This window comes from Physella acuta, unplaced genomic scaffold (assembly GCF_028476545.2).
Source record: "Physella acuta isolate Inbredline_101_S28 unplaced genomic scaffold, ASM2847654v3 ptg001111l, whole genome shotgun sequence".
In the NCBI taxonomy this organism is placed as follows: domain Eukaryota; kingdom Metazoa; phylum Mollusca; class Gastropoda; family Physidae; genus Physella; species Physella acuta.
Window position 1 is genome coordinate 274,123 of NW_026732628.1, and position 22,805 is coordinate 296,927.

At 37.1% G+C, this 22,805-nt stretch overlaps 1 protein-coding gene across 5 annotated transcripts; it reads left to right on the forward strand.

Moving 5' to 3' along the window:
- Positions 1 to 281: 281 nt before the first annotated feature.
- LOC131955868 (uncharacterized) lies at positions 282 to 21,325 on the forward strand. 5 transcript variants are annotated; one of them, XM_059320162.1, is made up of 9 exons: positions 282 to 335; positions 5,212 to 5,276; positions 6,732 to 6,819; positions 7,666 to 7,945; positions 16,016 to 16,661; positions 17,511 to 17,689; positions 18,414 to 18,509; positions 19,615 to 19,748; positions 20,616 to 21,325. In XM_059320162.1, exons 2-9 carry the CDS (start codon positions 5,273 to 5,275, stop codon positions 20,845 to 20,847), a joined length of 1,659 nt encoding a protein of 552 aa, XP_059176145.1. In that variant the 5' UTR covers positions 282 to 335; positions 5,212 to 5,272; the 3' UTR covers positions 20,848 to 21,325. The 5 variants fall into 5 exon arrangements, with proteins under 5 accessions (XP_059176145.1, XP_059176148.1, XP_059176144.1 ...); XM_059320163.1 differs by lacking the exon at positions 282 to 335 and adding an exon at positions 2,702 to 2,832; XM_059320164.1 differs by lacking the exon at positions 282 to 335 and adding an exon at positions 4,790 to 4,849.
- The last annotated feature ends 1,480 nt before the right edge of the window (positions 21,326 to 22,805 follow it).

The following is a 22,805-nucleotide window of genomic DNA, read 5'->3' on the forward strand; positions in this document are numbered from 1 at the left end:
TTTTTTTTTTTTTTAAATACACATCCTACATCTAGCTAAAGCTCCGGGTTTCGTCTGTAAACTTTAACCGCAGACGATATGTCGTGTTCCGCCCACCCTCCCCCCTTCCCCCAGTTAAACAACGCGGAACGGGGTCATCGCAAGACTTGGGGCAGAGTTGCGCCTCCTGCCGCCGTGCTTTGGTCCCGTACCGGAGCTGGCACGGCACGCAGGGTGGCCCATTGAGGGGCGGGTGGAGTGTGTGCGACTCTAGAACCAAAACTGGGGCTGGTGTTTTTTTTTTACAGTGGTACCAGGGATTGGTAGTAATCCACAGGTGTTCTGAAATATTTCAGGTAAGATTTTTATGTATTGGAGATTACTGATTTCATGTTTAGAAATAAGCTGTTAACTTATGTTTTCACGTAAGATTTTTATGTATTGGAGATTACTGATTTCATGTTTAGAAATGAGCTGTTAACTTACGTTTCAAGTGAGATTTTTCTGTAGCGGAGGTTTTTTTATTTTTATTTTGTGTGTGTATGAAATAAGTTTTTAGGTAAGATTTTTATGAATCGGAGATTACTGATTTCGTGTTTAGAAATAAGCTTTTAACTTATGTTTTTAGGTAAGATTTTAAAGTAGTGATTACTTGTGTGTGTGTGTGTGTGTGTGTGTATGAAATAAGCGGTTAACTTACGTTTTTAGGTAAGATTTTTTATGTAGTGATTACCTGTGTGTGTGTGTTTGTGAGTGTGTGTATGTATGAAATAAGCTGTTAACTTATGTTTTCAGGTAAGATTTTTATGTAGTGGAGATTACTTTTTTGTGTGTATGAAATAAGCGGTTAACTTAAGTTTTTAGGTAAGATTTTTATGAATCGAAGATTACTTATTTCATGTTTTGAAATAAGCTGTTAACTACATGTTTAAATTTTATCGTTGTACAAACAGTTAATCTGGATCGTCTTGTTAATTTTCATAAAAAAATAAACAGATGTTGTAATCCCTTAATTATAAACATAAATATAACTGTTTTATAGGATCACCATATTACATTTAAATTACATAAAATTTCTTGATTTACAATTGATAAAACATTGATTGAAAATGCATATTAGAATAAGAGCAGTATAGGCCTACTTATATTTCTGCCTTACTCGACTGTCAAAAAATATGTTATTTTTTCTTGTAACTTACTAACTATCTGCATTATGTCTAATCAGACGTAGATCAACATAGAAGAATGGTATTACGTTAACAAACTAACTTGTTGTAAAGAGATTGTGACATTCTTTGTTTGTTTTTGTTGTGGACAAGGCAACACGCAGACAAATTTTAGTTTTGAAGAGTTGTAGGAAAGATGTAAAATTAAGTGTTAAGTCTATGTTTAGAAAAGTTTCAAACAATTTACTTATCAACAGACTTTTATCACCAAATGTTACACTAGACTAAAGTAGCCGCAAAGTATGAACTCGATAAACAAAATCAAGCTGAATTTTACTGAGAATTGATCAATCAAAATTATTGAGGGCAGTGTAAACATTCGAGGGGTGTGGGTTGGGAGTGGAACACCCACATGGATCTTAAAATAAAACGTGTCTCAAGTTAGGTTATAGATACATGCGAGGGTACGTTTAATCCGGTTACGATTGTTCATTTCACATTTTTATAATACACATAATATAGTTCTGATATAGGCCTATATATATATATATATATATATATATATATATATATATATATATATATGGGTCTACGTGTTAACTGACAAGTTTTAACCCACCCCTTACTACTTACTTCATTAAGTTAGAACAAAACTATTTTTAACAAAATTTCGGACTATACTTTGACCACACCCTACCTCCACACCCTCTATGCACACAACAAGACCTCAATAAAAATAAATTTTAAAGAAACCCAGTAAATACGAAATGAATCTAAGGAGAATGTACTTTTACATTCATTCAACGATACGCCTGGTTTTAATTAGTAAACGACACCTAAGTCAAATCACAGTTTTTATACGAAATAAATCTTTAAAAAAAATAGCACTTTTACATTGATTCAACGACATAGGCGTAGCGAGGGCGGGGCGGGGGTACGGACCGCACCGGGTGACACCAATTAAGGGGGTGGGGGGTGACACCAAGGCGAAAAATTGCAACATGTACAGAAAAAAATCTTGTATTTGCCAGTTATATTAATGATCAATTTAAGTTGAATAGTCTTTCAGGTACAAATAGACAATTATTACAAGAGGGTTGGGGTGAAACTATGACGTAACGTGCTAACTAGAGTAAAAAACAATGCTACTTCCAACAGTATTATTAACAAACCAAAGATAAACATCGTTACTATTAAGTCTGCAGTGATTAAAGCTTATACACATACATGCATGGGTATGTGGCATATGTTTAAATTATAGGATTACGTTGGGCGTTATATATATATATATATATATATATATATATATATATATATATATATATATATATATATATATATATATATGTATATATTTATATACTTTGTTTCTTGTGGGGGGGGGGGGGTTGACGCCACACCGGGTGACACCCGACAGCGACGCCACTGTTCAACGATAAGCCTAGTTTAAACTTATAAACACCTAGGTCAAATCAAAGTTTTTAACTTACACATTCACTCTCAGCACCGCCCAGTGTGTAGTGAGATTTGGTGCTTTGTAAACAGTAGACTACACCGTCTGTGTGGTAACTTGAATATAGATTTTACAGTTTTTACTGAACGAGGCTAGATTTAGGTTGGATTCAGTGTTAAGTACTGGATTAAGATTACGGTCAACGTTGGAGTTATGCTCAGGATTTTTGTTCCAGTGAGTGTTAGTGTTAAGGTGGAAACATAATAAAAATAGAATTTTTTTAATATATTTCCTGCTTTAATTTTAGTTCGTCCCGAGTGTCTATTTTTTCGTTATAGTTAATCGGTCTTTTCTCCGTGTCGGCATTTAGTCCATGTCGGTATTTTATCAATATCAGCCTTTTATCAATGTCGGCCTTTTTTTGTGTCGGCCTTTTGTCCAGATCGAATTATGTCCACATTCGGCGTTCAAAATGTATCAAAAACAGCAATGGAGGTAGACGCGAGATTAATTTAAGATTACAAAACCAACTGATAAAATAATCCACACTTAAGATACAGAATAATTGTAATCTTTTACAACAGCGAACAGATACATAATGTGGAAAATGTGTTTGCAATTATTGTAATGATCAAAAAGGGAACAAAAAGCAAGGGGAGGACACACCCCAACATCATCTTGGTACGGCTAAGTTTTATAACTAACATTTTAGGGCCATGTGTTTTGGATTTGAATCTATTCATAGAGTAGATGGGATTTTACAGATAAGAAAGAATTGATTGTGTTTGTTGATTTAAGGGCTAAGCCGTATACAGGTGATCGGTACGTGATTGCTGTACTGTAAAGTTTACGTCTAGGCAGAGGCGTAGCGACCCTTCCCGGCGCCCGGGGACAAAATTTTCGATTAGCACCCCCCCCCTCAAACTTTCAATTTGCACCCCCCTCAACCTTTCAATTTATTTTTCAAACCCATTTTGGCGCCCCCTAAGCTCGGCGCCCGGGGACATATGTCCCCCCCCGCCCCCCCCCCCCCCTCGCTACGCTACTGCGTCTAGGGATAAACATTAGACTAGGTTCAGTTCGTCTAGCGTCTGAATAAGGTCTGAGGATTAGGCCAAGGTTAGGGTTACTGTAAGAAAAACGTTAGTGTTGTGACTTCGATTATAGATATGGTCATTTCAATGTTAGATATTGCTTAAGGCGAGGATAGCAATACTCTCGGCGCCTAGAGGAACTACCAAGTATATATATATATATATATATATATATATATATATATATATATATATATATATATATATATATATATATATATATATATATAATATATATATATATATATATATATATATATATATATATATATATATATATATATATATATATATATATATATATATATATAAAATTTGTTTATAGACTTTAATAGAATTAAAACTTGTATTAGATAATTCTGTTCGAGTTGATTCCCCTTTGATCTGTAGCCTGAGTTAACCAGCCGTGTTAAAGCTACACATTCCTCTGATCAGCTGCACAATCTTGACACACATCTGACAATCGTGTCGCACTCTTTCACGGGCTGGCAAACATTCGTCGCTGCCAAGACAGGGTACTGATACACACGCATACACACACATACATACACATACACTGTCACACACACTGTCACACACACTGTCACACACACTGTCGCACGTATAAGTACACACACATACACACTGTCACACACATGCACATACACTGTCACACACACACACAGTATCACACACACTGTCACACACAAACACATTGTCACACACACACACTGTCACACACACACTGTTACACACATATGCACGCACACCACGCACACTGTCACACACACTGTCACACACATATGTACACACACCACACACACCTTCATACACTGTTACACACACCTACACACTGGCACACACCCTGTGACACTCACATGTACACATACATATGCACACACACACTGTCCCACATATATGCACACACACACCCACACACACACACCGTCCCACATATATGCACACACACAACACACACACTGTCACACACACTTGCAACGACGCACGTCGTACTTTAACACAGCACGAGAACAGTATTCTTTTTTTTAAAAACCACAACGCTTGGTTAAACACGGATATATACTTACAGCTAATCATTTCAACTGCAAAGCGGATGAATTGAAAGGGGAGTTAAACCTTTGCAAGGGTGGCTAACACATTCAAGACTAAAACTTTATGTGAGAAATAAACACTTTATTTCGTTATTTTATTTTTGATCGATACTGAAGCATGTTTTTCATTTTCCGCGCGGGGCTGAACAATAGTTATCGTTACTGGATTGTTTACTGTTCTAAGGATTACATTTTGTTTTTGTATTAATTAAAAACTTGTTTTTGGTTTGTATACATAACAGTCCTAGTTTTATTGACAGTTCAACCTATATTACTCACACAGAATTTTTTAAAAATAAATGTTTGGTAACTATATTCGATGTTTTTACATTATGTCTATATTGGTGTTCACATGGATATAATGAGTCAAATACACAAAGTAAACAATATTCAACTGAATTTTATATTACTATCTTGTTCTCGATTAGGGCTGAGTTGTCGTTCAATAGGAAGTAAAACATTGAGTGGACAGCTTTAATTGTACAAATTATGAGTAAGTAGAAATGATCATAGTGAGTGTTTTCATACTTCATATTTAATTTATCATCTTTTCCCCGTTCGTGCCCAACACACATGGGACAGATGAAGTAGAGTTCATCTGCTTCAGAGACCTCGGCATATGAAGTGGTAATGTGGTCAGCATTTGTTTTCCCTGACATGAGATAGGTATCCATTCTACAGGGACATTCTACTGACTTGAACCGGATTCGAACTCGAGGCATTTGGGTTAGTAGTCTAGCTCTCTAGTGCCGTCCAGTTGCTATTTAATTACATTAATTTAACTTGAAATATATATATATAGATATATATATATATATATATATATATATATATATATATATATATATATATATATATATATATATATATATATATATATTACTAGGTTTCCCGAAATATTATGACCCCTTTTTCGTGATATTATGTGTGGATTTATGTTTAAGAAATATTTCATTATAAGATTTTTAACAAAGAACACGTTTCTCATGAGCATCGTGTGTCTAGTTGTGTATAACAAAAAATAAGAAGGTTCTAGAAAGAGTCTGAGCTTCGTGTTTATATCTCGAAATCTCCACGATCCGAATCATGTAAACTTTGGCCCTTACAAGATTGACACTGGATGATGTTTTTTTTTAAATATACATGTCACAATGTTGTAAAAGTTTAGGTCATTCTGACCTGACGTAACTACCCGGAGAGTGTCTGGTTCCTGGCAGGAAGTGGTGTAGTGGGGTGGGCAGGGGAACAGATGATCATGTTATGTCTGTAAAGTAGGTAAACAGTGCCGTGCATAGAATGAACAAAGACTGGCTGGCGTTTACTTAAGGTAGTTGTTGTGATAAAAAAAAAGTTTCATTCAGCGCGTTGCTGGTGTAATGGTTTTTGTCTGACGTTGGCTGGTGTTTCTTTTTTTTTTTGTATTGTAAATTAAGTTTTTCTTTTTTCAAGGGATTGTTGAATCACAAATTTACCTCTTCTCTATTCTAGCTGTATCTGTATAACAAATTCTATGTCCTCTCTACTCCACCAATAGTTGTATAAACACCGTTAGCTCTTCTGTTCTCAAGGGATTGTTGAATCACAAGTTTAGCTCATCTCTACTTCAGCTGTTGTTGTGTAACAATTTAAGCTCTACTCTAAGTTAGCTGTTATGTAACTTTAGCTCTTCTTGACACTAACTGTTGGTATTCAACGACTAAAGCTCTTCTCTGCTCCAACGTTTGTTGTGTAACAACTTTAACTCTTCTAAATTCCAACTGTTGTTTTCTAACAGCCTTAGCTCTTCTCTACTCCAACTTTTGTTGTCTAACAACTCTAGCTCTTCTCTACTTCAACTTTTGTTTTCTAACTACTTTAGCTCTTCTCTACTCCAACTGTTGTTCTTTAACAGTTTTAGCTCTTCTCCAACAAATGTTGTATAACAACCTTTCCCTTCTCTTTACCCCAGCTATGAGAACCAAACTACAATGCGCCTCTGTCACTGTCTTCATTTTGTCAGTGACCAGTTTCATTGTCATCATTTCCTACACATCAAGGTGAGTGATGAATTTTATATAGATCCAGGTGAGTGATGAATTCTTATACTTCAGGTGAGTGATGAATTTTTATACATTCAGGTGAGTGATGAATTTTATATAGATCCAGGTGAGTGATGAATTCTTATACTTCAGGTGAGTGATGAATTTTTATACATTCAGGTGAGTGATGAATTTTATATAGATCCAGGTGAGTGATGAATTCTTATACGTTCAGGTGAGTGATGAATTTTTATGTATCCAGGTGAGTGATGAATTTTTATGTATCCAGGTGAGTGATGAATTCTTATGTATCCAGGTGAGTGATGAATTTTTATACGTTCAGGGGAGTGATGAATTTTATATAGATCCAAGTGAGTGATGAATTCTTATACTTCATGTGAGTGATGAATGTTTATACATTCAGGTTAGTGATGAATATTATATAGATCCAGCTAGTGATGAATTTTATATAGATCCAGGTGAGTGATGAATTCTTATACTTCATGTGAGTGATGAATTTTATATAGATCCATGTGAGTGATGAATTCTTATATTTCAGGTGAGTGATGAATGTTTATATATTCAGGTGAGTGATGAATTTTTATACATTCAGGTGAGTGATGAATTTTATATAAATTCAGGTGAGTGATGAATTTTTATACATCCAGGGATGATTTTTCTATACAATCAGGTGAGTGATGTCTTTATTACCTACACACCCAGGTGAGTTATGTCTTAATTTCCTATTCATCATGGCATGTGATGTTAACACTTTTATACAGGGTGTGGTATGTTAAACTGTCCTATTGTCCTTGTGTATACCAACGACACGATCCCTATCAGATTTCAACATTTTCTATTCAGAACGAACACTCGGGCGCAGTTTGAAAAACAAGAACTCGACGACTACTTACGGAACCGCCCGAACAGCATTCGGGACTCGATCAGGAAAAGACAACTCTCCTCGTCTCGAGAAAGAAAAAACGGCAACGCCACAGAGATTTTAGCCAACAAGAAACGCGAGTTATCGAACGTTGATAGGGCGGGGGTAGACGAAGATTATAATTTTGATACAGGGGAAAAGACGAGTACAAAAACTCAGATTGTCGTGACAGCGAAACAAACTACAAATGGATCCAGTTTGGTAGGTTGATTTTTTTTTTGTAAAATAAAACACGTTTTTATTGGGTCGTTTGAAGGCTCGAATTGGAGTATAGGCTTACTACTTGTTCACACTTTTAAAAATAGGTTTTTAAAAAAATTCTTTAAATAAAAAACATTTGGGATAGTTTCACCAACAGTTTCAACAAAAGCTTCACACAAATGTTCACCTAAAGTTTCAATTAAATTTTCACCTAAAGTTTTACCTAAAGTTTAAACTAAAATTTATTTAAAGTTTCATCTAAAGTTTCACCTAAAATTTTACCTAAAGTTTCTATAAAAGTTTCACCTAAAATTTCACCAAAAGTTTCACTAAAGTTTCACACAAAGTTTCGCCTAAAATTTCACCTAAAGTTTCACTTAAAGTTTCACCTAAAGTTTTACTTAAGTTTCACTAAAGTTTCACACAAAGTTTCACCTAAATTTTTACCTAAAGTTTCACAAAAACTTTCACCTAAAATTTCACCAAAAGTTTCACCTAAAATTTCATCTAAAGTTTCATCTAAAGTTCACCTAAAGTTTCACTAAAGTTTCACACAAAGTTTCGCCTAAAATTTCATCTAAAATTTATCCTAAAGTTTCACCTATTGTTTCACCTAAAGTTTCACCAAAAGTTTCATCTAAAGTTTCACCAAAAGTTTCACCAAAAGTTTCATCTAAAGTTTCACCAAAAGTTTCACTAAAGTTTCACCTAAAGTTTCACCAAAAGTTTCACCTAAAATTTCACCTAAAGTTTCACCTAAAGTTTCACCCAAATCTCACCTAAAGTTTCACCCAAATCTTACCTAAAGTTTCACCTAAAGTTTCACCCAAATCTCACCTAAAGTTTCACCTAAAGTTTCACCTAAAGTTTCACCCAAATCTCACCTAAAGTTTCGTCTAAAGTTTCACACAAAGCTCACCTAAAGTTTCACACAAAGTTTCGCCTAAACTTTCATCTAAAATTTATCCTAAAGTTTCACCTATTGTTTCACCTAAAGTTTCACCAAAAGTTTCATCTAAAGTTTCACCTAAAGTTTCACTAAAGTTTCACCTAAAGTTTCACCAAAAGTTTCACCTAAAATTTCACCAAAAGTTTCCCCCAAATCTCACCTAAAGTTTCACCCAAATCTCACCTAAAGTTTCACCTAAAGTTTCACCTAAAGTTTCACCTAAAGTTTCACCTAAAGTTTCACACAAATCTCACCTAAAGTTTCACCTAAAGTTTCACCCAAATCTCACCTAAAGTTTCACCTAAAGTTTCACCTAAAGTTTCACTAAAGTTTCACACAAAGTTTCGCCTAAAGTTTCATCTAAAATTTCACCTAAAGTTTCACCTAAAGTTTCACCTAAAGTTTCACCTAAAGTTTCACACAAATCTCACCTAAAGTTTCACCTAAAGTTTCACCCAAATCTCACCTAAAGTTTCACCTAAAGTTTCACCTAAAGTTTCACTAAAGTTTCACACAAAGTTTCGCCTAAAGTTTCATCTAAAATTTCACCTAAAGTTTCACCTAAAGTTTCACCTAAAGTTTCACCTAAAGTTTCACCCAAATCTCACCTAAAGTTTCACCTAAAGTTTCACCCAAATCGCACCTAAAGTTTCACCAAAAGCTTCACCTAAAGTTTCACCTAAAGCTTCACCTAAAAGTTCACACAAATTTCACCTAAAGTTTACCTAAAATATCACACAAATCTCACCTAAAGTTTCACCTAAAGTTTCACACAAATCTCACCTAAAGTTTCACCTAAAGTTTCACACAAATCTCACCTAATGTCTCACCTAATGTTTACCCAACACAACACAGCTGATGCATACAGTGTTAATGTAAAACCCGCTCACAATAAACTTTCGTTTTATTCAGATCAATCGCGTTTTATGTGCACAGAACATTTTATTGTCCCTTATTCCATCTCGATATGTGAACAAAAACATGAACTGGCCTTCAAACCGCTTTAAGAAAAATGGATTTTGCGTAATGTAGAATCGATTTATTGTTTATTGTTGTTAGTCTGTCAGGGGTTCTCAACCCTGTGCCCGCGGGAGCCATGGCGCCCGCTGAACGATTCGTATGTGCCCGCCTCTCACTATTCGACAGAGACAGAATTTTTTTCATAAACATTATTTTAAAATATGATTTTTTTTTCTTCATTTGTTACAGTTTTAATTTTTTTTTGACTTCCTAGGTTTATTAACCAGACTGCACTATTTACGTTTTGTAAATACATTTCTCTGTGTGTATGCAATTTGAAAAAAAATGCCAAATAATTTTATTATTTTGAAACATTTTTGTTTATTATTTATTAATACATTATGACTAGATCTATAAAAAAAATTAGAAAATAAGAAAATAAATTATCGGAAAATGACAAGTTATGGAAGGAGTTTGTCGATTTAAAATAGGTGGTGCCCGCCACCCTACCGATATTTTAGAATGTGCTCTAGAGTAAAAAAAGGTTGGGAACCCCTGGTCTAAGTTCTGTTGTAACATTAGTCATAGTTGTGATAAAAGTAAAGTTCCCTTTACAGGACAAATGAAGTAGAGTTCACTTGTTTCTGTGACCTCGGCATATAAAGTGATAGTGTGGTCAGCACTATGCCCAGCCGCCTTTTACGAGAGTTAGGTACCCATTAGAGCTGGGTGGACTCAGGGACGGTCTACTGACTTGGACCCGGATTTAAACTCGAGACTAACGGGTTAGTATTCCAGCTCTCTACCGCTAGGCCACTCCGTCCCATCATAGCTTTGATATACTGTTTTAATTTGCTCATAAATATATTATGACGTATGTTGAGCAAGGATCTCGTTCAGATAAATGTCGCTTAAAAGTTAACACCCGCCTACCAAAAAAAAAAGTATTGTTAAAATAGGATATGAAGAGGCAAATAATGAGTTGTATTTATAGCATGCGATTAAATGTTCACATGGTCTAAATAACCTTGACCTTAACCCTAAACCCTAACCCTAACCCTATCTCTAACCCTATCCCTATCCATAACCTTGACCTTGACCTTGACCTTGGCCCTAACCCAACCCAACCCAACCCAACCCAAACCCTAGAGACGGATAAGGAGTTGTATTTAGCGTGTCGCGCAGCTTTCATAATAAACTTTATTGCCATGGTAATCATGGCCGTACCTTAAACCTGTATTCCTTTCTTCCGGTTGAAACAAGTGTTTATGGCGTGCGTTTAAATATTCGAATGTCTAGACCTCAGAAGTAAATCAAGTTTCGTGCATTAAATTGGAGCTGGCAAAAAGTAACGGGTTGTAAACGTTTTCCCGTTGACTTTTGGCATTAGTGGTGGGGTTTATCTGAAATAGATCCTTGAGCACTGTATTAAAACTGGTGCCCTGTCAAAACGGCCCGGGACAAATCGGCCCCGTCAAAACGGCCCCGTTAATACGACCCCGTCAAATCGACTCCCGACAAACCGACCCCGTCAAAATAGCCCCGTCAAAAGGGCCCCGACTTATTGGCTCCCGTCAAATGGGCTCCCGTCATATTGACTTGCGACATATAGGCTCCCGACAAATGGGCTCCCGACATTTAGGCTCCCGACAAAAGGGCTCAAGACAAATGGGCTCCCGGCAAATGGGCTCACGACATTTTGGCTACCGACAAATGGGCTCCCGACATATTGGCTCCCGGCAATTGGGCTCCCGACATATTGGCTTTTGACAAAATGACTCCCGATATATTGGCTCCAGAAAAATGAATGATATGACCACTATTGGCATAAAAGTAACTATTGTGTCCTACCTCCAATACCACCATAACCTCTTTTTAATGCCCGAATGAAATTATTTTTTCATGAACCAATATTAATTCACAAACAAATCGAGCCCTTAACAGCTAAATTCCACCAATTCTAAAGTTTTGATAATGTTTAATTTACAACAGAAAAGATCTGTTGCTTAAAAGCGAGCACAGAAGTGTAAATGTATGATATACATGATGTTAACATGATAACAGCATTTTGTTTTGATAACCTACAAGCACAGTGGCGTAGCGAGGTCGGGTGTCACCCGGTGCGGCACTTCGTATTGTCACCCCCTCCCAGGAAACAAAGCATATATATATATATATATATATATATATATATATATATATATATATATATATATATATATATATATCTATATATATAAAAAGCAATGTATGTCTGTGTGTGTGTGTGTCTGTGTGTCCTTTATGCATTACTACACCTCTCATCACATCGCCGTGAAACTTTGGGAAGTTGTTGAGAATATTCCTGGGGAGGTTTCTGCGAAAAAAAAAAATTCAAATTCGCAGGGGTGGCGCCCCGGCAGGGCGCGATTTGTTTTTCTCTATATACGGTATATAAAAATAAAAGTCTATTTTGATTTCCCACTGTTCATCCGATAGCCATGAGACTTTGGGGAGTTCATTATACCACTCTAGGGAAGGGTTCTGTAAAAAAATAATTTTTACTTTCGCAAGGGCGGCGCCAGTGGAGGGTCCGATTTTTCTCCATTTACGGTATATAAAAATAAAAGTCTATTTTGATTTCACACTGTTTATCCGATAGGCATGAAAGTTTGGGTAGTTGATTAGAAAACTCTAGGGAAGGGTTCTGTACAAAAATCATTTTTATTTTCGCAAGGGCGGCGCCACGGGAGGCTGCGATTTTTCTCTATATACGGTTTATAAAATTTCGTTTTTTTTTTTTCGTTTTCACACCGTTCATCTGTGTACCAAGAAACTTTGGGGAGATGATTAGATCACTCAATGGTAGGGTTCTGTGAAAAATATTGTTTAATATTGCAAGGGCGGCGCACCACCGGGGGGGGGCGATTTTGTTTCTCTATATACGGTATATAAAAAATAAAACTCGGATGCGGTTCACCCGAGTACCATGAAACTTTAGGAAGTAGATGAGAATACTCCCGAGAATATTTCTGCGAAAAAGAAAACTAAAGTTTCTTACGGGCGGCGCCATATAGGGTACAACTTTCGTCAATACACGGTTTGGCGCCCAGAGTTTTAGAGCGACTAAGTTGGCACTTGGCATCCGTTAATCGAGCGTCCTGTATAGCGAGTAGTAAGGGGTACTACCATATTCAGCGGTAAAACTACAACAGGCTTCTAAAAATAACTTTGTAACGCGAGGAAATCCTGTACAGTTTCGTCACCTTGCGAAAGATGAAAAAATAACTGTTTGAATATGAGGAACCTACTGTAGAGTTTCGTCACTTTGCGAATGATGCAATAAGCATCTATTATTAGACGATCCAGGCCGAAATTGAGACCGAGCATCTAATAATAGACCATTAGTAACGCTAGCATATTGCATCAGTCGAACTGATGTTTAAAACACGTCAAATAATTTTTGTATGTGTTAAAGAAAAAAACCCTGTTCATTTGTGTCACTTTATGACGAAATCTGCATCATTGTATGCTATTTGGCACGCAGGGTTATCCTATGAGCACGATGGCGCCTGTTAGTTTTAAGGAGCCAGGGGCCTTACGCTGCGCCTCTGCGGTAGTGTAATTGGGGGGTGGGGGGGGGGCTCCTGATAGCGCCCCTCTACGTCCCTGACATATGGGTGGTCACCGAAGTGTGTTCTAACTAATTATTTCGGTGAGTGATTAATATACACTCAAGATTTTCATGCGGTAGTGTAGGAAAACCCGTGTCCCGATAATTATTATCCAAACGCAGGCAATGTTGACATTTAAATAACACAGTTTTAGAAAACAAGGTCGGCGTAGTCGAGTCGGTAAAGCTCATGGTTGCTAAACCGAAAAGTCGAGTTCTAACTCTCGGGCAGATAAGGCTCGTTAGCTGGGGACAGCCACTCTTCTAGGAGAGACAACTCCAAAATTAAAACAACTTCTGCCTTGTAGTTTGTTCTTGGTTGGACAAAGGCTATGGAAGCAAATCCAAAAAGAAAAGCAGGCTGAAATCGGAGTCAATGGCCTCAATGGCGCATAACCAGTTGACACGTAACGCTTAATTGTGTTGGAGGCGTGGTCGAGTCGGCAAAAAGCTCATGGTTGATAAATTCGAACAAAGTCTTGAGTTCAAACCCACTGGATGATAAATCTCGATCCCCTTCAACACTAATAATTAAGAACGAAGAAGAAGAAGAAAAGAAGAAAACAAGGTGATGCGTCTAAGAACATATGATTGGTAAAGCATTGATGATATCCTTCTAATATATTTCGTCAGACTTTATTCTATCCCCGCGGCAACGCGCGGGGGACGGGTACGCTAGTATATATATATATATATATATATATATATATATATATATATATATATATATATATATATATATATATATATATATATATATATATATATATATATATATATATATATATATGTGTGTGTGTCGGCCTACATAGGCTTAAAATTTATATATATGCCACATACTGGTACACGTACGTGTTTAAGCTTTAATCACTGCTGACTTAATAGTAACGATGTTTATCTACAGTCTGTTTATAATACAGTTGGATGTAGCATTGTTTTCTTTATAGTTTACGTTTACGTCGTGGTGTCACACCCCCCCCCCTCTTGATATAATTTTCGATTTGTACTTAGAAGACTATTTAACTTTAACTAATGGATCTGGAAAATGGCATTTCATTCTATAAATGTTACAATTTTTTGCTTTTGGTGTCACCCCCCCCTAAATGGTGTCACCCGATGCGGTCCGCACTCGCCGCCCCGCCTTCGCTACGCCTCTGCGTTAGGCTACAGAGGAGTTAAACGAAGAGATCAACTTCTACTTACGATGGATATTTTTTAATATATAAATATTCTGAAGGCAACATTTTGTATTTTATATGTCCTGATTTTGTATTTATACTATATTATTATGCTTGCCTACTACTGCTAAAAAGTTTATTTATAGGCTGATTCTCTCAATGTCTTGCACGACAAAGTGATATAGCCTGTAGTGTTATTATAACGATTGGGCTCTGTTTGACCCACAAACACTGAATCCCACTGCCGAAACGGTGGGGGGGGGGGGGGGGGGGGGATTTTTGGAACTTTTAACCTTTTTCTTTTTTAAAATTATTTATATGTAATAAATATTAAAATTCCATTGTAAAAGTTTTAATTTTTTATGAGGGAAAAGGGCCCCTATGTGCCTTGGGCCCCCATGCCTTGCTTACGCTAGCTTTACGGTAACTACGCCACTGTGCCAGTGGTCCTTTTGTCTGGAGCCAAATTGACAGGAGCCTTTTTGTCGGGAGCCAAAATGACGCTAGCCTATTTGTCGGGAGTCGTAATGACGGGGGCCGTTTTGTGGAGAAACTAAATGGCGGGAGCCTATTTGTCGGGAGTCGTAATGACGGGGGCCGTTTTGTGGAAAAAACTAAATGACGGGAGACTATATGTCGGGAGCCAAAATGACGGGAGCCTATTTGTCAGGAGCCTTATTGACTGGAGCCCTTTTGTCGGGAGCCTATATAACGGGAGCCTATTTGTCGGTAGTCTAAATGACGGGAGCCTATTTGTCGGGAGCCTATATGACGGGATCCATATGTCGCTGGCCCTTTTGACGGGGCCGATTTGACGGGGTCGTTTTGACGGGGTCGTTTTGTCGGGGTCGTTTTGACGGGGCCGTTTCGTCATTGGCCGAATTGACGCCGCACGATTAAAACTTCTCGTATTGTATACTACACCAACAAAATCATATTTTAAATTTCTTGTCTCACTGGGATTCGTCTAATCATATCTAATCCTGCTGTGTTTGCAGAGGCGTAGGGATAGGTGGGGGGGGGGGGAACTATGTCCCCGGGCGCCGACCTTAGGGAACACCAAATTGAAAGTTTGAGGGGGGGGGGGCGTAAATGAAAAGTTTGGGGGGATGTAAATCGAAAGTTTGAGGGGAGTGGGGGGTGCAAATGAAAAGTCCGAGGGGGTGGGGGAGTGCAAATGAAAAGTTCGAGGGGGGTGGTGCAAATTGAAAGTTAGTCGCTACGCCTCTGCGTGTTTGTACTATTTATCAAAGCAATTTTAATCTATACTAATCAATAAAACCAAATCGATTTATTTTTCATCGATTTCGTCTAATTATCCGGACGCACAGTTCTTTCCCCAGCACAAAGTCACCAAGACGTTTCGCCTCGTCGACCGCGGAGAAAACATCCAAGCCGGTACGGTGCAAGTCCACATCCCCACAGCCGTACACTACGACAACTACCCCGTGCCGTCCGGCTTCAACGTCTTCCTCAACGGCTGGGCGCGCCACAACGACAGCATGAACTTCAAATGCTGCTTCTTGCACTCCTTCACGCCCTCACCCAAAACCCAGAGCGTGACCTTCACCGAGGTCCAATCACAAGTCTACAATGTTTACAAACAATGGATCGTCGATATGCAAAACGCGGAGTTCACCTGTTCCCTTCCTCAAGAGTACATGACCTCTATTGGGAAATCCCAGTTTGATTACGTCACACTAGTTAAAGATTCGTGTCTAGACGCGCCGGGTGACGTCATGAGGATTGAGTACCCGAAAAAAGTTGCGAATTCCGTGGGGTTGTGTTTGAAGGTGTCGTACGGGAAACTTGACCCCGAGAAGGTGTTGGAGTGGTTTGAGTACTCCAAGCTGATGGGCGTGACCAAGGTGTTCACCTATTACTTTGACGTGGACCCGCCCGGGATGAAGGTGTTGCGGTACTACAACACCACCGGGTTCCTGGACCTCGTGTTGATACACCCGGCCAAATCCAAAAGTAAGTTCAGTTTGAAGCAGTGTTTCTTCCAGACTTTTTTCGGGGGGGGGGGGGGCACTTAAAAAATTCCGGGGGTGCCGGCGGATACTGTTAATACATAATTTTTTTTTTTCAATCTTCGAGGAAAGCCGAAATTTAATTATAGAATTCTAGTTCTTCTAGAAAAGCGAATCGGACGATGTGGTATTTAGTTGCCTTTATTTTTTCAATCAAATTCATTTTGAGTCCAACATGTAATTTGAGTTAAGAATTTAGTGGGTTTTTTTTTTTCGCTAGTTCTTCTAAGAAAACTGAAGGACAATATATTTTTCAATTATTTATTTTCTATCGAAATATGTTCTGTTGTGTATTAAGGATGTTAATTAATTTTAAGGTTTTCAATTAATTTTAAGGTTGTTAAATTACATAGCGTAATCTAATATTACGTTGAGTCTGGAATTTTTCGTTTTCTTATTTGTTTATATGTGCGTATTTGGATGGCGGGGGGGGGGGGGGGGGGGGGGGGAATGCGGTGGATCTTTAACAAAAGATTAACGAGCGCATTAGGATTTTTTTTGCGGGCAGCGTTTAGTATTAGGATTATTTGGATGAAAGTCTGCACTTAGTGTCATTGTTAGAGTTTTTAAAATGCAAAAGTGAAGTTTTTAGATAAGAATAGGATTAGCAAAGTCCCTTAAGTTAATTTTATCCAAAGATGTATACGTTGGGAGGAGGGGGAAAGGTTGCCTTCTCGCTTACTGCGAAGTTGTTTTTTTTTTCTCTAGACGTGTATGGTATACATGTCGCAAGTGTGCACTCGGTGTTAAAAAAAACCATAATTACACGTACCATGTTCTGTTCTCGCTGCAGACGGTAAAGATCGAGGATTCCGGCACCCCCGTTATTCCGAGCAGGCTTTTGTCGACGAGGTGATGGGCGTGAACGACTGCAAGCACCGGATGTCCAACTACGATTACGTCATCGTCATGGACGTGGACGAGTTCATTGTTCCACTGGGGGAGATGAGCACGTACCATCAAGTGTTGAAGGTAGGGTCGATAGGTTAGATACATTCTTGAGAGTGAGCATGTTTTGTACTATACACATAATGTAAATTGTTTAGGAAAAGCGCAGGGGTAAAGCTAAATTTAATCTATGCCTGCCTTTCTAAAGCAAAATTTAAATAAATAAATAAATAAATAAATTAATAAAAAATAAAATATATATATATATATATATATATATATATATATATATATATATATATATATATATATATAGTCTAATATATCTATTTATAACAGGTTGTTTTTTAATATATATATAAATATATTTATATATATATATATATATATATATATATATATATATATATATATATATATATATATGTATATAGTCTAATATAGCTATTTAAAACAGGTTGTTTTTTAGTACGAAATATTCATCATATTTTTTTAAAGAAGGGCAGGGGTAGGGGGTTGATATAAATTGTATTTAAAAAAAAATAGAACCTGAGTTTTTTGTTGTTTCTTTATTAGCCTTATCATCTTAATAGCATGTAATATTGTTTAAAACTATTATACTCATTACTTTTATTCATCGTCTGAATATAACACAATTTTCGTACAATCTAGGTATCTTTCTGATGAAAATACTACGAAACAAAATAATATTTTTTAAACAACGTAAATTGGTTTGAGAATTATACTTGAGTACAGACCTACACTATGAATAATATAAAAAGTCGAAACTTTTATTACACATCAACAGGCCGCCAGTACCAAGTACCCCACAGCAGGCGGATTCCAGATAGATTCGTACGTGGTGGTGACGTCATGGGGCGCCACGAGGGACTCGCCTCTGCATGTAGGTAGCATCTGTACTTTGACGTCGTTCTCTTTCTGTTTTTAAAGCGATCCTGTTTATGTAGCAATGTATATTTCTTTGATTTCTATATTTTTATTGATTTTTCTTTAACGGATCCTTTTTAATCTGCATGCTTTGTGTTGTTTTAATAGATTGTTTATGTAGGTATTTTAGTTCCATGTGTTTTTTTATTACTTTCGGTGCCGACATATATGTCAAAACGAAAGGAAAACAATACAGTTCGTCAGAAAAAGTTATATTAAAGACACCTCTTTTGGCCTAATGTTACTTGTCTTTTAGTCAAACCAGTACAAAAATGGTATTGCATTACCAAATTCTAGGTATAACCTATATCTAACTGAACGCCCGCCAACAAATATAATCTTTATGGAGTAGGTTTATCGGCGATACCGGCTTATTCAAGTAAATGTGCTGATCGGTAAAAAGTATTCTAATCCCTAGCCATTGTCATAATCTTGAGAGTTTACATACTTCAGCCACAAGCACTAAATTTTTCCCTAAACTGAACAATAGTCCAGACTCTAAAAAATGGTATTGTTATCCGTGATTTTTTGTGTTAGAGCATAGACCACACACTTTCCAAGCAGGCAGATTTTTAAGCCAAATCATTAAAGCAACCGCCTTCTCATTCTCGCCTGATATATCCAAAGTTAATCCTTTACACAGAAAACACCCTTTTATTACGAAATAGCGCTAATCTTTATTAATCTATATGTTGTATCATATTTTTTGTTATATGTTTTATTATTGTTATTATGTATTTTTAGTTTATTTTTTTATTGTGTTTCATTAAGTCGTATTGTGTTGTCATGTTTTTTAGGTATTGTTATGTTGTATTAAGTTGTATTATGTTGTATTACGTTGCATTATGATTCATTATATTTCATTACGTTTTACATGATTTTTCATATTATGTTGTTCTATATTGCATTATGATTCATTATATTTCATTATATTTTATTACGTTTTTTATGTGTAATCCTTATGATTTATTATATTATTTTGCATCATTATTCATTATCATATTATGTTGTATTATGTTGCATTATAATTCATTATATTTTATGATTGAATTGACCTACAGCTGACCCGCTACGTCAACCGAACCTCTGTGGTCAACTACGACGGGGCTCACAGAAACACCAGATGGGCTTTCATGCCACACAGGACGTTCTACGCCAGGAACAACTTCGTCTACGTTAGAAAGGGCTTTGCTGTGTAAGCTTACAGTTTTGTTTTAACGTAGACAATTTGCAAGCGGTTATCGCTGTGCGTTTTGGTTTATTTTGAAAATTTAATAGTTAACTCATTACAATGGTGTGTGTGTGTGTGTATGTGTGCGTACTTTGCGTGTGTGTGTGAGTTCTGCGCGCGTGCTTGCGTGCATTCGTGCGTATGTGCGTGCGTACATGCGTGCGTGCGGGCGTGTGTGTGTATGTGTGTGTGGGTGTGTGTTTGTAAACAGGAACTGTATATCTAATAGTGCTAAGGGGTCCGAAGTTATATCACATCATCGATGACCGACGTATTTCCTGGGACTAAAAATGTGTAATCCTTAGTGGTGGCTTTTAAGTAAATCGCCCCCCCCCCCCTCCGCCACCACATATTAAGAGGCCGCAAAGATATCGGCTAAGTAAGCCAGTTAGTGGACCACAGAAGCATTTTTATACAGGTTCAATCTCTTGGTTTTAGTCGGCGCTACAAGATCAGTTTGCCTTTATCAATTCTATATTGTTTACGTTTATCTATTCTACATTGTTTAATTAATCAATTCTATACTGTTTACTTTTTCAATTTTATATTGTTTACCTCCATTAATTCTATATTGTTTACCTTTATCACTTCTATATTGTTTACTTAATCAATTCTATATTTTTTTACCTTTATAAATTACCTTTATCAATTCTATATTGTTAAACTTTATCAATTCTATTTTTTCTACCTTTATTAATTCTAAATTGCTTACCTTTATCAGTTCTATATTATTTACTTACATCAATTCTATATTATTTACCTTTATCAACTCTATATCGTTTACCTTCATCAATTCTATCTTAATAAACTCTACTCCCCCTACCCCATCAGAGAGCCGATCCCCCATGACTTCTACAAGCTGTTCCACTACCGCTCCTGCAAGAGACAGTGGGGCGACTGCGCCAAGACGCCCAAGGAGACGGACAAGGCCATACTAAAGTACGAGGTTCCACTCATCAGCAACATCGTCAAGCTCCCGCTATCGGAGCTGCTGGATTCGAACCCGGCCTACGTGAAGAAGGTCACACAGTGGTGGGAGAACTACCAGAGGCGGAAGTTGTAGCCTTAACACTTTCGGTACTAGGAATGGAAGTGGTGGCTGTAACCCTTTAGGTACTATGAATGGAAGTTGTAAGGTTAACCGTTTTGGCACTAAGAGCGGAAGTTGTGGTTTTAACCGTTTTGGCACTAAGAACGGAAGTTGTAGCCTTAACACTTTCGGTACTAGGAATGGAAGTTGTAAGGTTAACCGTTTTGGCACTAAGAACGGAAGTTGTAGTTTTAACCCTTTCGGTACTAACGATGGAAGTTGTGGTTTTAACCATTTGGGTACTAAGAATTGAAGTTTTTTTAAAACTCTCTTGACTTTTATGAATGGGCGAGAGTTTTAAAAAGTATCAGCGGTGACAATTGGTGATTTAACCCACAGTAATCCAGAGTTAAAATTAAAATATCTGTGTTTCATTGACCTAAAGGGTTTGAAGGGCCAACTGCATTATTAACTCTATTGATTGTAGAGAGAAAGAGAGAGAGAGAGAGAGAGAGAGGTGGTGGGGAGAGAGAGGTGAGTGGGGAGAGTGATTGGTTAGGTAGGGGGAGGGGGACTGATTCATGTTCGATTTTGAATGTTTTACGTGTGAATCTCCACCATTGTAAATATCATGAGGGGTAATTTTTATTTTATTTTACTTATTATTGATTACATTAATCGGTTTAAGAAAGATATATCATTTTTTAAATTCCTTAAATAATATATAAAAATTCAATATTTTTATTTCAATGGTCTTTGAGATGAATATGCCTACATTGACGAAATGTCATAATGATTTCGTCCGTTTGTCGAAATGTTTGATGTTTTAAATGAATACATTCGCTTTTAAATGTTTCGTGTGAGAGAAGGTGTGTATGTACTGATGTGAGTGTGTGTATGTCCTGATTTGTGTGTATGTCCTGATGTGAGTGTGTGTATGTTCTGATGTGATGTGTGTATGTCCTGATTTGTGTGTATGTCCTGATGTGAGTGTGTGTATGTTCTGATGTGATGTGTGTATGTCCTGATGTGAGTTTGTGTATGTCCTGATGTCAGTGTGTGTGTGTGTAGGGTCAAAGTATCTAAAAATGTTGAAGATGTTAGTTCATCACTACAGTGTAGGTGGTAAATGCAGTGGCGTAGCGAGGTCGGGTGTCAACCGGTGCGGCACTTAATGGTGTCACCCCCCCCCCCCAGAGGCGTAGAGACCCTTCCCAGGGACAAACTTTCAAATTTTCGATTTGCACCCCCCCTCAAACTTTCGATTTGCACCCCCCTCGAGTTTTTCTCTATATATTTTGCAATTTTTTGCCTTGGTGTCACCCCCCTAAATGGTGTCACCCGGTGCGGTCCGCACCCCCCGCCCCCCCCCCCCCCTCGCTACGCCTCTGGGTAAATGTACAGTTAAAGCTGTCTTTAAATGTGTTTTGTTTTTCCCTATGCGCATTGACAATGTGTCCTTTAATACATTGTCCTTTTTTTCATTCGCTTCGTTATTCCGAATTTCGTATGAATTGCTTGTATAGTTTTTGCCTTAATGCGATTTTTTAAACCATGTTTCTAACTCCGATCTCACGATCTTAACTTTACGGGTAAACATCTTTTTTTTTATGTACACCGAATCCATTAAAGAAGAAAATATTAGAATAAAACAATTAAAAAACTGCTACACTTTTTATGCACAAAGTTAGACTTTCACCCATGCAAACCTGGTTACATCTTAAAAAACCTTGTTATTTTAGTTAATTTAGCCTTCTATTTAGAGTGTATCATATAGGATGACATTTGTAAGACCACTTCCCTCATTACAATTACATTGTGTATTTAATAAATATTTCACTTTAAAGCCTATATCCAACAATTCTTTCCTAGACCTAAAATTCTACATCCAACAATTATTTCCTGGACCATAAAGCTTACATCCAACAATTCCTTCCTAGGCCTTAAATTCTACATCCAACAATTCTTTCCTGGACCATAAAGCTTACATC